Here is a 15,049-nt window from a genome sequence, read left to right as displayed (position 1 = left end):
GATGTGATTTTAAGATAAGTACTATTGTTGCTCAGAAGGATGCCTATTTCCAACTCCCAGAGCTGTCTTCTCTGAGGTATCTGTTTCTACATGGGTCAAGAGATTGGCTGGCTAGTCTTTCAAGGAGGGTCTTCTGACTCCTACACAAATCCTTGTGTATCTGAGAGCTTAATTAATCATGGTTGAGAATACTTTTTTTTTTCCACTAGAGCATACTGGTTGTAGGACGCTGGATAATCCTGGCTTTCTTCTCTTCACCTGTCAGCATCCCAATGCCTGATGATCAGGACCATGGTCTCTCCATCCATATATTGAGGTGGGCTGAATGGAAATGGTCTCCTGTCGTGAGAGGATTTTTTTTCTCCAATATTGATCATGCACCCAGCTATTCATGTCTTGCGAACAGGCAGATGAAGCCTTGGGTGCTGGCACAGTAATAAATGTTCTGTGCTGCAGATCTAGGGCTTGTGGTACTCCCGTCAGGAAGTTGTTTTGCCAGTGGAGCTCCCCTATTGGGAAGTTTTTTCTGCCAGTGGAACTCCCATGTCAGGAGGTTGTTTTGAACATTCCAGTTTTCTGGCCAGCACTTTTAGTGCTCCCTTAGCCTTTTCTCATCTGGCAGCAGGCTTTTTAGTCTCCAATGAGGCTGAACAACATCACAGTGATGTTCTACATCGGGGGCAAACCAGAAGCTGCACGGTCAGTCCATTGAGAAGAGGTAGAGATAGCTATGATGTGGGTGTAGTAGAATCACTCTAACATCTCATTTGAGTCTACATTCAGAATTCCAGGGAAGAATCCATATTCTGTGGCCCAATTGGGCAACGAGTGGTTCCTACATGTAGGTTCCTCCAAGTGAATCTCTGTACAAGATATAGTTAGATCTGCTAGCATCTCCTTACTATTATAAGCTGGGAAGCTTTTCCCTAGGGGACTGGGCCAAACCCTGGGTGCGAATGCTGGGACAGATCACAAAAGGTCTCACACGCCATATGCTTTCCCTCCATTTTGATCCATATACAGTTTTTTGGGGTCTGTTGTTAAAAAAAGTGGCAATTATTACAGTAATTCTCCATTGGCCAAACTTGCCTTGGTTCCTGCTTTTGACACCGGGTTATCGGACTGAAGTCCTTTCTCTCAGATTAAATCTTTTTTCACAGAGTGCAATATTTCACCTTTGTTTTTCTATTCCAGTTTCTTATCCTGGGAGGAAAAGACTGACCAGGCTTGGCTGTTGTTTCTCTAAGCTAATATCTATAAATCCTACAGAAGGATTAGAATAAAGCTTGTTCAATTTGGATTACTTTGTTTTCTTTTGCTTTAGTCCTCTGGTTAGGTACATTCTGGACTTCAACTGATCTTAAGCTCTTTTAGAGGGCAGATCTCTGCAGTCCCTGTCATATCCAATGTCTCATGGGTGGACTATCCCTTGCTCATCCAGTACTTTGATGGGGGCTGCATCTGAGATTCGAAGGAGAGCCAAGACTCTGTAGGTGGAATTTATTACTTTCTCTGGACTTCCTTGCCAGCTCCAGATGAGATCTCATTTTAGTTCAGCTTGGGTAAAGTCTGAGCTATGAAGACATGCAGTCTAATGGCTATCTCTTCAGCCAGGAAATTTGCCAAGATCAACGCTTTACGCTAGGAAGGATCCTTTGGAGATCACCTCCAGTCCTGTTGGAGTAAGGATTGAGCCATGATGTCAATCTCTTTGAGGGCTACATCCTCAGCAGGAAGTTTGCCAGAATCAGGGCCTTTAGGACCCTTTGGCAGCTTGCTGCTCCAGATGGGTACTATTTTTGTCCAGTTTTGAGTAAAGGCTCGGTCATGAAGGTAGCCTCTCTAAGGATTCTTTTTTTCCCCTCAGTCACGAGGTTTTGCTAGGATCTGAGCCTTGGGCTATAAAGCATCCCTGCTGGCATTCTGCCTAATAAGAGTAGTGTTTATATTCATACTGGGTTGCAATCTGGGGTGGCTTCAGCATCCTATGAGAACAAATGATTTGCAGGACCACTAAGGATAACTAAGGATAACTAAGGATAACTGGTTCCATTCCATGGATATTGGGAAAATTCAAGCATGCTCTCAAGCTACAGCTTTGCTCTGAGTTTTGGGACATATTTTTTACTCTCCCTAGCAAAACCAGCAGAACAGAGATATCATCCAGAATCATCGCTGGATTCAGCTAGCCAATAGGCTTATAGAGCTTAGGGGCTGATTCCTAAGAAAGCAGTCACCACACACTCAACCAGAAATTTCGTAGACTTTGTGGGCCCCCCATGAAAGGGCGCCAGGAATATTTGTAGGGAAATGACATGTCTTCCATTAAGGCTGTTTTGGCTCAATATGGGGTGTAGCTAACTTTTTTATACTGTTCATATTTATCCATAATGTTTCTGTTGGCTAAGTGCTGTTGGAAACCTTACTTTTTTGGGGGCTAGCTAGTTCCCAAACGTATGCTGCCATGGAGAATGTCAGGAAAACAGAAAATGTCCTATCAAATATTTACCATAATTTTCCTTTACTGATGGACTCAATGGCAGCAGGAGTTCCCTCCCAGTGTCACAAGTAGGCTAGTTACGGAACGTGGGCTCTGGCTCAGCCTGAAAATTTATGGGAGTAGGGTCCTATGGAGTAGAAGTGAGGGTGGGGCTACCCAAATGTATGCTGCCATGGAGTCAATCAGGAAAGGAAAATTACGGTAAGACATTTTCCATTTTATGTTAGATTTTGCATGGCAAAATGCTGCTACATAGAAAAGAATGATAATTTATTATTATTAATATTATTATTATTGCAATTATTTAATGTAACAATTTTCTTTTGGATGGGCTATTTGATCTGTTATGGTACTATATATTATAATGTTTGTATTACTTCTATAAAAACTTGGAAGGAAATGTACTAAAAGTTGAGCAGGCAGAATCTGGAGCAGCTGTTCATAGTAACCAGCTTTTAGCTTCAACTTGTTCAGTTAAAATAGAATTCCAGCTTACATCTATCTAGCCCTAAAAATGTCCCCTCTCCCTTCCTAACCTCTATGCTAACTAACATGTGTAAGACGTCAACTTGTATATTATCTATTTTTGGGTCATTACGGTCTGGTCACATGATTTCCTCTGTGTCAGCCAGCGGTGGCTGCAGGAGAGAGGAAGGAGCACTGACAGTGTCCCATTGAAGCCCCACTCCAGGCCTTACTAGCTATTGCCTGGAGTGGGGCTTCACCCATAGGCTTCAATGGAACTCTGTCAGTGCTCCTTCCTCTCCCCTGCAACCACCGCTGGCTGACACAGGGGATCCAGATCACGTGACCAGACTGTAGTGGCCTGAATATAGGTAAGTATATACAACACTTGTTAGTTAGCATAGGAGGGGGAGGGGGCATGTTAGGAGGGGGAGAGGACATACATAAGGCTAGTTAGGTGAAAGCTGGAATTCCACTTTAAAATTTACATTTGCATGTGACTACGGGGGGTTGGGGTGCTTTAAAATTATTTTCTTCTATTGTTTATTTTATTTAAAATAAAATAAAAAATTTACACATTGGCAGTGATAGGTACTTTTTACTGAGAGTTCTGGGCTCTCTTAGACCCCAGATCTCTCCTCTGCCCTCAAAAACATCTGATCAAACCAAAATCCAACCACTCACTTGAATTGCATTCCCTAGAAAACAATTCAGTTAATTCAAATGAAAATATATAATCCATGTAAACTATTTAAAGTGGTTGTAAACCCTTACAAACCACTTTGACCTACAGGTAAGCCTAGATTAAGGCTTACCTGTAGGTCCAAGAAATATCTCCCAAACTTATACGGTTTAGGAGATATTTGCCCGAAGATGGGCACTGCTGTCTACGGCGCATGCGCCGTAGACAGCGGCGCGCAGGCACACTGAGCATGGCATTGTCGATGACGAAGATGCCACGCAATGCCGCGCGTCACGGCTCCTGTGCGCATGCGCGGGAGTGACGGCTTCGCCGAATGACAGTGGCGGAGCTGCGAGACCCCACCGAGAAGATGGATGCACCGGACTACAGGGGACAGCGGTGACTTCGCTGGCTCCTGTGTCAGGTAAGTGACACATAATGGCCTACTATGCGATCCATTATGCTTTGCCTTTGCAGGGAATGAAAGAGGAAGTAAACTCATCAGGGTTTACTTCCTCTTTAATATGTCATACAGAATATGTAAATTTGTTAAGCCTAAGCCCCAGTGCTCTAAGTAAGTAGCATTGAGAGAAGAAAGCTGGCAAACTTCTAAGCAAATCTCTAATTGGCTATATTTTTATGTTTATTTTAGCTAATTTAAATAACGTGTTCTTTATCTTAAAGGTGTGGCAACATATGCGTGTAGTTCGGAAGGAGTGTGGAATACAAAAGGACCTGACTTAAGCAACTGCTCATCTCCATGGATCAGTCATATTGGGCAGAAGGTGATCTTTCTCTAAATGAGTTATATGTGAGATTAAAAAAATGTAGAGACAGATTTTCAAAGCTTAAAGCAGAACTACAGCTAAGTTTTAGGAGTATAGTTTACACTATAGTTAAAGAGGGATTCCACTGGAAACAAAAATATTAAAAGCCAGCAGCTATAAATACTACAGCTGCTGACTTTTAATAAATGGACACTCACCTGTCCCGGGTTCCAGCGATGCCGGCTGCCGAGACAGATCGATCGCTCAGCTCCATTCTCGGTGAGGGAATCACAAAGTGAATTGTTGCGGCTTCACTTCCTGATTCCCTACTGCGCATGCACGAGTTGCGCAATTGTAATGGTCTGTGCTGTCTGGGACCCGTGTGTGTCCCAGCAGACAGCGCGCCGGGACAGGAAACAGCATAGACTCCTGTGGGAGTCTATGCCCGGAAGTGGGTGCAAATACCTGTCTTAGACATGTATCTGCACCCCCTCCCCCCTGAAAGGTGCCAACTGTGACACCGGAGGGGGAGAGGGTTCCGATGAGCAGAAGTTCCACTTTAGGGTGGAACCCCTCTTTAACACTAGCTCAGTTAGAACTCACTTTCTGGCATAGCCTCTATACTTAAGGACAGACTTGAGTCAAATATAAAAGAGATCACCTCAATGTAAAAACTTATTTCTGTGTATAGTTTGTACTTGTACTGTACACTGTGTCATTGATTCTACCACTTATTTTCCCCTATGGCACTTTTAACTCTTAATAGAGCTAATAAACATAGGTTAAGAAGGAAAGGTTTTGAGTATTTGGCGGTGGAGGATCCAGGTAATTTGGTCTTCCACCACCTCCCCAAAATACATAAATTGGTTAGCCCTAACCTTGGGGGCTGGTATTGACTCATGCTTTGAAAGTATAGGGGAGTGGGAGCACATGCATTGTAGCCCTAAAGATGTTCATACGCACAAAATGCGTCGGTTGGAGCCTTATTCGCTGAGGTCACGCCGCCGACTCCTTGCTTGTGGAGCGGCAGCCATTGGAGTAAGTGCTGGCCACGTTTGTTGACACTTGTTTTTAACTTTATCCATGTGGTATTTATATATGTGTATTTTAAACTATTACATGCTACACTATATGCTGCATTTCTGGTTCCAATTGGTGAGCTCTTTCCCCATCTGGACTGACATCTGGCAGTTCTGTGTACTGCGAGAACAGGAGTTTTGAGACCCCCATAAAGGGCGGACTACACATATTGGCTAATTACCTTTTGGTAAGTGCATTGTGGTGGAGGATTTGCACCACTGGGTGCATGAATTGAAACACATATTGTACTAAGCACTACGTAATTGAGAGTGTGAATGCATTTGATTTTTGGAAAAGTGGACTAATTATACAGACTCACACCGTTAAACACTTTAATTAGAGCACTTTACATGCGTTTATCTGTCTGTGTTGAATAGGTCATTTACATAAGTGATACATGCTTATGTTTATTTGTAAAAACAGCCCATTCAGTTTAAAATAGAAATGAAAAGCAAAACATTTTGGTATAGATATAAAACACTTTCATACCACTTTTTGTCATTATGACTTTGAATCCCTTTCCCTTTGGACGAAGTTGTTATGACAAAACGTATAAGAGTTCAAAATTTGTTACGTGTGCACATAACAATTTTGTGGTTGGGTGACTAAAACCTACCACAAAGTATTGTGCGGGCAATGCTACTCTCCTGGCTAACAGTTGTCTCCCATCCCACATCATTAATTCCATACCTGTAGAGGAATGTATTTGAACATGTTTAACAGAGGAGGCTTTTTCCAAAGAGTGTGATATCCTTTATTATAGACCAGCACAGAGAAGTTCCCTGAAATGGTAAATTGAGGTTTGACAGTTGCCCATAGCAGAGAAAGGTTTAATTTATTGTGTGGCGCTAGGAGGAAGAAGCAAAGGAATTGGAGGGATATATTTGTCACTACTTATTCCATTGGGCTTTCACTTATCCAGTTCAGCTCTTTGAATGTACTATGTACGTCCAAAGAGTGAACCTTTGATCACAGGCTGATGGCTGCAGTAGCGGGCGATGGGCTTCAAAGTGAAAGTGATGCGGCAGCTCCATAACTTCTGACCACTTTTTTTTTTTTTTTGTTTTCAAACGTTTTATTGAAAAAGATTCAACTGAAATACAAAGAATGAGTATCGGGAAATTCCCATGCAGAACCATACAAAGAAAAAGAAAGGGGGTGCAAACAGCAGTATTACATATCCATCGTTAATACAGCAAAATAACATAGTGATAAACAACTACCGTAAACAAAATGACATGTAATCAATGGTGAGAGAGATATTTCAAAAATAATACTCTGCATGGAACTGGGACAGACTCATGGGCTTTAATTGTTACATCCAACTAAATCAGAAGTATAATGAGCATGAGATACAATATAAGCAAAAAGAAAGTAGATACATAGAATGGAAAAGAAGGAAGAAAAAAAAAAAAAAAAGAACACAAGAAAATACAAAGCGAAAAAGAAGGAGAGTGGGAAGGAGAGACTAGCGTGGTCAGTGTGATAGTCGAAATATAAACCATGGATTCCATTTGGCCTCGTACAGAGGCATAGTGTCATGAAGAGTGTGGTAAATTTTCTCAGAATGCATCATAAGATCTACTCGAGACAAGACCTGTGGGAGAGGAAGCGAGGGGGACTTCCAGTTGAAAGCAATTGACCATAGCATGGCCAGGCAGATCGAATGAATCAACTTTCTCAGTGGTTTGGGAACATCTGGCGGGGATTGAAACAACAGAGCATGATGTGGTGTTAAAGTGATATGGAAGCCTGCCAACTTATCAATTATATCAAAGAGAAGTTGCCATATAGGCAGTATCCGGTCACAGTCCCAGAAGATGTGTGTATACGAGCCTGGAAGGGGGCAGCCCCTAAAGCAACTGTTCGGAGCCTGTGGGAAGATTTTATGTAACCGCAGGGGAGTATAATACCACCTAGTAATCACTTTTATAGCAGTTTCCCTTACTGACAGGGATTTCGTGCATTGGCACATATTGCGCCAGGACTCCACCCAGTCAATTGAGTCACTCCGATCCCCAAGTTCCTGTTCCCAGGAGGCCCTATATTTCAGGTCATTTCCACCCGTCACCTCCTCAAGGCCCCGGTAGAGCAAAGAGATCAACCCCTTCTGTCTAGGGGCTGTATAACAGATCTCCTCAAAAGAAGTCGGGGGCGTTGAGTAGGGGCCTGGGTAATGATGAAGAAAGAAATGTCGAAGTTGCAAAAAATGGAGAAACTCCGTGTGGGGGATCTGAAATCTAACTTGTAGGTCCTGGAATGTGGTGAAGTTAGAGTCTACTATAAAGTCCTTAAGGGATATAAGACCCAACTCTATCCAAAGACGGAAAGCATTTAGGTGGTTGTGTGCAGTCAGGAACCTGGAGTCCCCCAAAAAGGAGGCACCACCAGGAGCCCGAGACACCAAACCATAAACGTGCTTATATCTATGCCAAAGGAGCATGCCATCCGAGACAAGCATATTCCCATAGGACTTAGTGTGGTTGGCCAAAGGAGGGATCCACATCATACCCGGAAGAAAAAGAGGCTTTACAGATTCTTGTTCAAATTGTACCCACGGAACCCTGGAAGCCCTGATATTCCATTGAGCCTGTTGCGAGAATCTGCTGGCCACATAGTACAGCCATATCTGTGGAACCCCCAATCCCCCTTTTTTAGAGGAGCGGTACAATATAGCTTTTGAAAATCTAGGAGGTTTATCTTGCCAAACAAAGCGAAGGAGGGAAGCTTGTACATCATTAAGATAAGACCTTGATAATCTAATAGGGAGAGAACGAAAAAAATATAAGAGCCTAGGAAGCACCACCATCTTTAGAGCGGTAATCCTGCCCATGAAGGATATATGAAGTCTGGACCACATCTTCAGGGTCATTTTAATTTTTTTGACAAGGGGTGGGTAGTTGGACGTGAATAATTTATTATAATGATCTGGGAGTGCTATCCCCAAGTAGGATAGAGATGAGTCCGGCCAGTGGAAGGGAAAGGACTGTTTGAGGTGTAAGAGATCTAACGGGGGGATACCTATAGGAAGGGCAGATGATTTAGACATATTGATGGTCAACCCTGATATCTCCGCAAATTTTGAAAGGGAGGCAAATAAATTGGGAAGGGAGAGCAGAGGGTTCGTTAGGAACATGAGGACATCATCCGCATACATACAAAACTTATATGACAGGGGGCCTTTGTTATAACCAGAAATATCGGGGTTATTCAGAATATCTATGGCTAGGGGCTCAAGGGCAAGGGCAAAAATTAATGGGGAAAGGGGGCAACCCTGTCTCGTGCCCCTACCTACATTGAAGAAATCAGAGCAGCAGCCAGGGATTTTGATTCTGGTCATGGGATTCTTATAGAGGGTGTGGAAGGAATGCAAAAATTCTCCCCCAAAACCCATTTTTTGCAAAACTGAAGTAAGGTAGGGCCAGGCAACACTATCAAAGGCCTTTTGGATGTCCAGACTAAGTAAAAGTAAGCTACGGGAGTTAGAGTTGGCATCTTGGATAATATCCGAGGCCAAACGGATGTTGTCGGTTATCAGTCTGTGGGGAATGAAGCCGGATTGGAATGGGGAGATAAGACAGGGAATAAATTTAGCCAACCTGTCTGCAAGGATCCTACTGAAAATTTTGAGGTCATTATTCATAACGGATATGGGCCTGTAATTTTGTGGGAGGGAATGATTTTTGTCGGGTTTAGGTATCAAAGACATGTTTGCCAGCAACATCTCTTCTGGGAAACTGCCGCCACGCATCACCCAATTGAACAGGCATGCAAGTCTAGGTGCTAAATGGGATGCAAATTTCTTGTAATAGACTGCCGCAAACCCATCTGGACCAGGGGCTGAGCCCAATTTAAGGGATTTAATGACGTTCAAAACTTCAGTTGTGGAAACAGGTGAATTAAGTTGTTCAGACTGTGACTGAGATAGAGTGGGAAGGGGTATCGTGTCCAACCAGGAATCCACTGCCTGGGCCTCAATGTCTGCGTTAGGGGCTAACAGGGAAGAATAGAAATTTCTAAAGATGTCTAAGACCTCTTTCGGGTGGGATGTAAGTTGTCCCTCTCTGTTGTTTAACTTATAGATATGAGGAGGGCGGGAAAGGCGGTTAAGTTTTCGTGCGAATGGTGAGGATGCCGAATTGTCTAAGAGGATGTGTTTAGCCCTTGCCCATCTAAAAGACTTCTCCACCTTGTTGGACAACAAGGAGTCCAACTCTAGCCTCTTGCTATCTATTTCTCGTCTAGTGGATTCTAAATGTAAGGCGGCCGTATTCCTGTAAAGTTGGTCCAGTTCTCGCGTGAGAGTCAGAATTCTACCATTGGTCATCCTATTGCGTATAGTTGAAACCTCAATAATCTTCCCTCTGAGGACTGCTTTATGAGCCACCCATAATACTGAGGGTAAAATATCGGGTTGAGCATTAAAGTTAAAATAGTCTTCAATGGCCTCTTCGATAAGGGGTATAAAAGAGGGATCAGACAGCAGGGCTTCATTAAGCCTCCAGGAATGTGGCGTAGGGGCCAATTTGATAAATGTGGTGGAAAAGGAGGTGAGGTGATGGTCAGACCAAACACAGGGGTGAATGACCGCTTTGGTTGAGTTGGCCAGTATAATGGGTGAGGTGAAGATATAATCCAACCTCGCCGAGCTATTATGGGGGCGGGAGTAAAATGTGAATTCTTTAATACCCACATTATGTGCTCGCCAGGTATCAGAGAGTTGAAACTCTACTAGATTACAATTTAGGGATTTAGGGAAGGCCTTGGATAGAGGTGTGTGAGTAGAGCGATCCAGGGTGGGATTCGCAACCAGATTGAAGTCCCCACCTATGATTAAATGAGAAGATTGGAATGAGGAGAGTTTATCAAAAAATTGCTTAAAGAAGGTAGCTGGTGCATCATTCGGAGCATAGACACTAGCAATAGTCAATTCTCTATTACATACTACCCCGTGGATAATCACATATCTACTCTCTGCGTCTTTATACTCACGTTTAATGTCCATAGGAAAGGAAGAGTGCAAGAAGATGGCAGCCCCCCTGGACTTGGAGGAATAAAGGGTGTAAAATGCTTGGGGATAATTCCTATGAAAAAATTTAGGGTGAGATTTACGTGCAAAGTGGGTTTCTTGGAGGAGGAGAACCTTGGCATCCAACGTCTTATAAAAGTCAAAGGCCTTCCTCCTTTTATTAGGGGAGTTAAACCCCTGAACATTATGAGATATGCATGTAATTACCATTGATAAGATCTAAGATGAGGTTAGCTAAGAGAACCCCAGTATTGGAGTAGAATAACAGATACAAGGGGGTGGGGTGAAAAGCCCAAATAAGATTACCAGGGGCACTGCCATCCACTGCGTCCGATAACATCCGAAAACCACCTCCCCTCAGTGAAACAAAATATAGAAAAAAACCAACATATTCAGTCTGTATTATTAGAGAAGCAACCACCATCGCTAGTGGAGGGTAATAGAAAAAAAAGAGAGAAAAATAAAAACAAAAATCAAAAACAAAAACAAGCCGAAAAGAGTCAAGGAACTGGAACATATCCAGAAAATTGAACGTACCCAGGCTTAGCCTGTTCCAAAAGGAGTAGGGTCAGGTAACTAGTAAAGGAGAAAAAAGAAAAAAAAAAGAAAAAAGGAAAAAAGGTGAACCGTCCAATTACCTGATAACCCCAAAAACGGGAGAAATAAAGAACACCGAGACTACAGGGTCTCGAACCCAGCTCAGAACAAGCGTAAAAACACCAAGAATTCCACAAAAAAGAAAAAAACAGGAAATTTGCTGGGTGGGGGAAGCAGGCAGCAGCTAAAACCCGTGGCAGACCAACAAAGAGGCCCTTCCGGAACAATGTGTAGATTAGGGAGCATACCGTCATGGTGGCCATAAAGTTCAAGTGAAAGGCGGGTAGCCAGGGTTAGAAAACAGGGGGGGAACCCAAAAAGAAATGGCTCTGACTAACGTGGGCTGTCAGCGTTGTGGTCCCCGATTCCATAACGAATCCTTCTTCTGTCTCTCCGCGAGGGTGGAGTTTGCCAAATAGGTGCTGGTCTGGGGGTGGAGGGTGGTCTGTGAAGATCCGCTGCATTTAAGAGACCCAGCTTGACAAGGAGTTCTTGGCCCTCCTAGAGCGTAGTGACAGAGTAGGTGCTGCCATTGTGAGGCACCACTAACTTGAAGGGGAACCCCCATCTGTAGCGAATCCGGGCTGATTGCAGGGCAGAAGTAACATCCTTGAGGTTCCTCCTTCTCTCCAAAGTGGCTGGGGAAATATCCGGGAAAATTTGAATAAGAGCATCATCCAAAAGGATGCGCTGTTTGTTTCTTGCTGCACGCAATATGTCCTCTTTAACTAGAAAGTCTTTCATGCACAAGACAATGTCCCGTGGGGGTTTGTCTGCAGGAGGCTTCGGACGGAGAGCTCGGTGAATCCGATCGCACGTAAAGGAGGACGATTCGTGATCCGGTAGGAGAGATTTAAAGAGGCGGATAACAGTGGGTATCAGGTCTGTCTCCGATTCCGGGATCCCTCTGAGACGTAGGTTATTGCGCCTATTCCTATTATCGAGCTCCTCGATTTGCGACTGCATAGTCAGAACGGTTGAAACGAGGGTTTCATGTTCCCTGCTGAGATCATTGTGTGCGAGCGCAAGTTCGTCGTGCTTGCTTTCCAGCCTGTCCGTCCTGGAACCCAGGGCCGCAATCTCCTGTGATAAGGCTTGCGAGGACTTGTGCAGCTCCGTTTGAAACTTGGACGCCAGCCTGTCGTACATAGCTTCCAGGCTGGTGTCCAGATCCGCCTTTGAGAGAGAGTTATTATCTCCTACCTGGGGCCGGAGCAAAGGAGAGCCCGCGGAGACTTGTGGTGAGGCGAGCGGGGAGGAGGTGATACCGCACCGCTCCGCGCCATCTTGGGCCATCACGTCGCTATCCCTCGTGCGCAGGAGATAGTGAGTTAAGGTATGTTGGCTCCCGCTGCGGGTTTTCTTCTTCTTTGACGGCATGCACCGTGATTAGGGGACCTGGAGGGTGTAGGTTGTGAAGTGCCAAACCGATTATAAGCCCTCCAGGGCGCTGATAGAGTTCCGGGCGAGACGGAGCTATCTCTTCAAGCCGCCATCACGTTCAGCGCCGCGCATGCGCCCCCACTTCTGACCACTTTCATAGAGCCGGGCGCGCAGTGTTATTAACCCCCTGTGATAGCAATCACGCAAAAAAAATTAACCGCTTCAGCCCTGGAAGATTAGGCTGCTCAGTGACCAGAGCACTTTTTACAATTTGGCACTGCACTGCTTTAACTGGTAATTGTGTGGTCATGCAATGTTTTACCCAAAACGAAATATGCATCCTTTTTTCCCCACAAATACAGCTTTCTTTTTATGTAATTTGATTGCCTCTGCAATTTTAATTTTTTGCGATAAAAATGGAAAAAGACTGACAATTTTGAAAAAATATATATATATTTTCTACTTTTTGTTATAAGAAAAATCCAATCAACTCAATTTTAGTCATACATTAGGCCAAAATGTATTCAGCCACATGCCTTAAAAAAAAGTCAATATATTTATTGATTTGCGCAAAAGTCATAGCGTCTACAAACTATAGTACATTTTATGGAATTTACGAAGCTTTTAGTTTATTTCTTGAGGTGCCAAAATGGCAGGGCAGTACAACCCCATGACCCCAAAGTAGGCACCCCAAGGAAATTGCTGAAAGGCTTGTTGAACCCATTTCATGTGTTATTTTTTTGTCACAAGTGATTTAAAAATGGCCAAAAAATAAAAATTACACAAAGTTGTCACTAAAGCACCAAGCACCGCCTTAAGGATTTCTAAGGGTGTACATTTTTGATTTCACTACCTACCTATCACCTATCACAGTATCGAAGACCATAAAATGTCAAGATAACACAACCCCCCCCCAAATGACCCCATTTTGGAAAGTAGACACCCCAAGCTATTTGCTGAGAAGCATGTTGAGTGCATGGAATATTTTATGTTTTGCCAAGTTGCGGGAAAATTACACACTTGCTTTTTGTGCACTAAATTATATATTGCTCAAACGTGCCATATGTTAAACCCCAAAATACATTCTGCTGCTTCTCCTGAGTATGGGGATACCACATGTGTGAGACTTTTTTCTGAGCCTAGCCATGTACAGGACCCCAAAAACCAATCACCGCCTTCAGGTTTTCTAAGGGGGTAAAATTTCACTCCTCACTACTACTATCGCAGTTACGGAGGCCCTGAAGTGTCCAGATAGCACAACCCCCCCCCCCCCCCAAATGACATCATTTTGGAAGGTAGTGACCCCAAGGTATTTGCTAAGAGGCATGGTGTGTTTTTTTCTTTGGAAAAAAACACACTTTTTAAAATTTTAATGCACTAAAAAACACTATATTGGCCAAAAGTTTGATGGAAAAAAAAAGATGATCTTATGCTGAGTACATGGATAGCAAACATGACATGCTTTACAATTGCGCACAAACGTGCAGCGGTGACAAATACCTTTTTAACGGCCAATATGTTTTTTTTTAAACTCAGAAGCTACAAACACTGTAGCTGCTGACTTTTAATAAGGACACTTACCTGTCCAACAATCGCGCGATGTCGGCCGCCCCGAGGCCAATCCGTCCATTGGATCGGCTGCCGTCACGTCCATCCTAACAAAGGGAAACAGGCAGTAGAGCCTTGCGGCTTCACTGCCCATTTCCTACTGCACATGCGCGAGTCGCGCAGCGCTTTTTGAATGGCCCCATTGTTTACTGGGACACACACATGTCCCAGAAGACAATGGGGCTTCTCACTGAAGAGGAGGAAGCGCTGCGGAATAGGAAGAGGCAGATTAGGACTGCCTAGCAAAAGCGTTTCAGGTGAATTTTTTTTTTCATTTTATTAATGCATTATTTTTTTTTGGGTGGCCCTCCACTTTAAAGCCTTTACAGGTTACCACTTTAGATTTACAGAGGAGGTCTACTGCTAAAATTACTGCCCTCGATCTGACCTGCGTGGTGATACCTCACATGCATGGTGCAATTGCTATTTACATATGACACCAGACTGACGCTTGCATTCACCTTTGCGCATAAGCAAGGGGGGACAGGGGTGCTTTTTTTTTTTTAAACTGTTCCTTTAATTTTTTTATCATTTTTATTGTTATATCTCAAGGAATGTAAATATCTTCTATGATAGCAATACTTAGTGAAAGTTACTCTTTTATGAAAAAATGGGGGTCTATTAGACCCTAGATCTCTCCTCTACCCTCAAAGCATCTGTCCACACCAAGATTGGTGTGATAAAATGCTTTCCCAATTTCCCAATGGCGCTGTTTATATCTGGTGAAACCTAAGTCATGAAATGCTTGTAGCTTCCAGTTTCTTAGGCCATAGAGATGATTGCCATTCTGCTGGTCTCTGATCAGCTCTATGGTCAGCTGACAGAACCACCGGCTGCATTTTCGGGACAGGAGAGCCCGAGAAACCCATGGAAGACGGTGGTGGGGGGGGGGGGCGTTCCCTCCCACCGCTTGTAAAAGCAGTCTAGAGGCTAATTAG

General features: G+C 43.7%; 1 protein-coding gene across 18 annotated transcripts in view; it reads left to right on the top strand.

The window, feature by feature from the left end:
* The window catches only part of ADGRL3 (adhesion G protein-coupled receptor L3), a 1,264,347-nt gene that overhangs the window by 593,445 nt on the left and 655,853 nt on the right, over positions 1-15,049 (top strand). For all 18 annotated transcript variants that reach the window (XM_077475785.1, XM_077475784.1, XM_077475783.1 and 15 more), the window contains exon 8: positions 4,332-4,432. In XM_077475785.1, the coding sequence (XP_077331911.1) occupies positions 4,332-4,432 (101 nt within the window). The remainder of the gene's footprint in view (positions 1-4,331; positions 4,433-15,049) is intronic.

Source organism: Lithobates pipiens, unplaced genomic scaffold (assembly GCF_037356315.1).
Source record: "Lithobates pipiens isolate NorthernLeopardFrog02 unplaced genomic scaffold, aLitPip1_a1.2 Scaffold_13, whole genome shotgun sequence".
In the NCBI taxonomy this organism is placed as follows: domain Eukaryota; kingdom Metazoa; phylum Chordata; class Amphibia; order Anura; family Ranidae; genus Lithobates; species Lithobates pipiens.
Note: the sequence above shows the minus strand (reverse complement) of the source record. Positions and strands in the feature narration are given on the sequence as shown.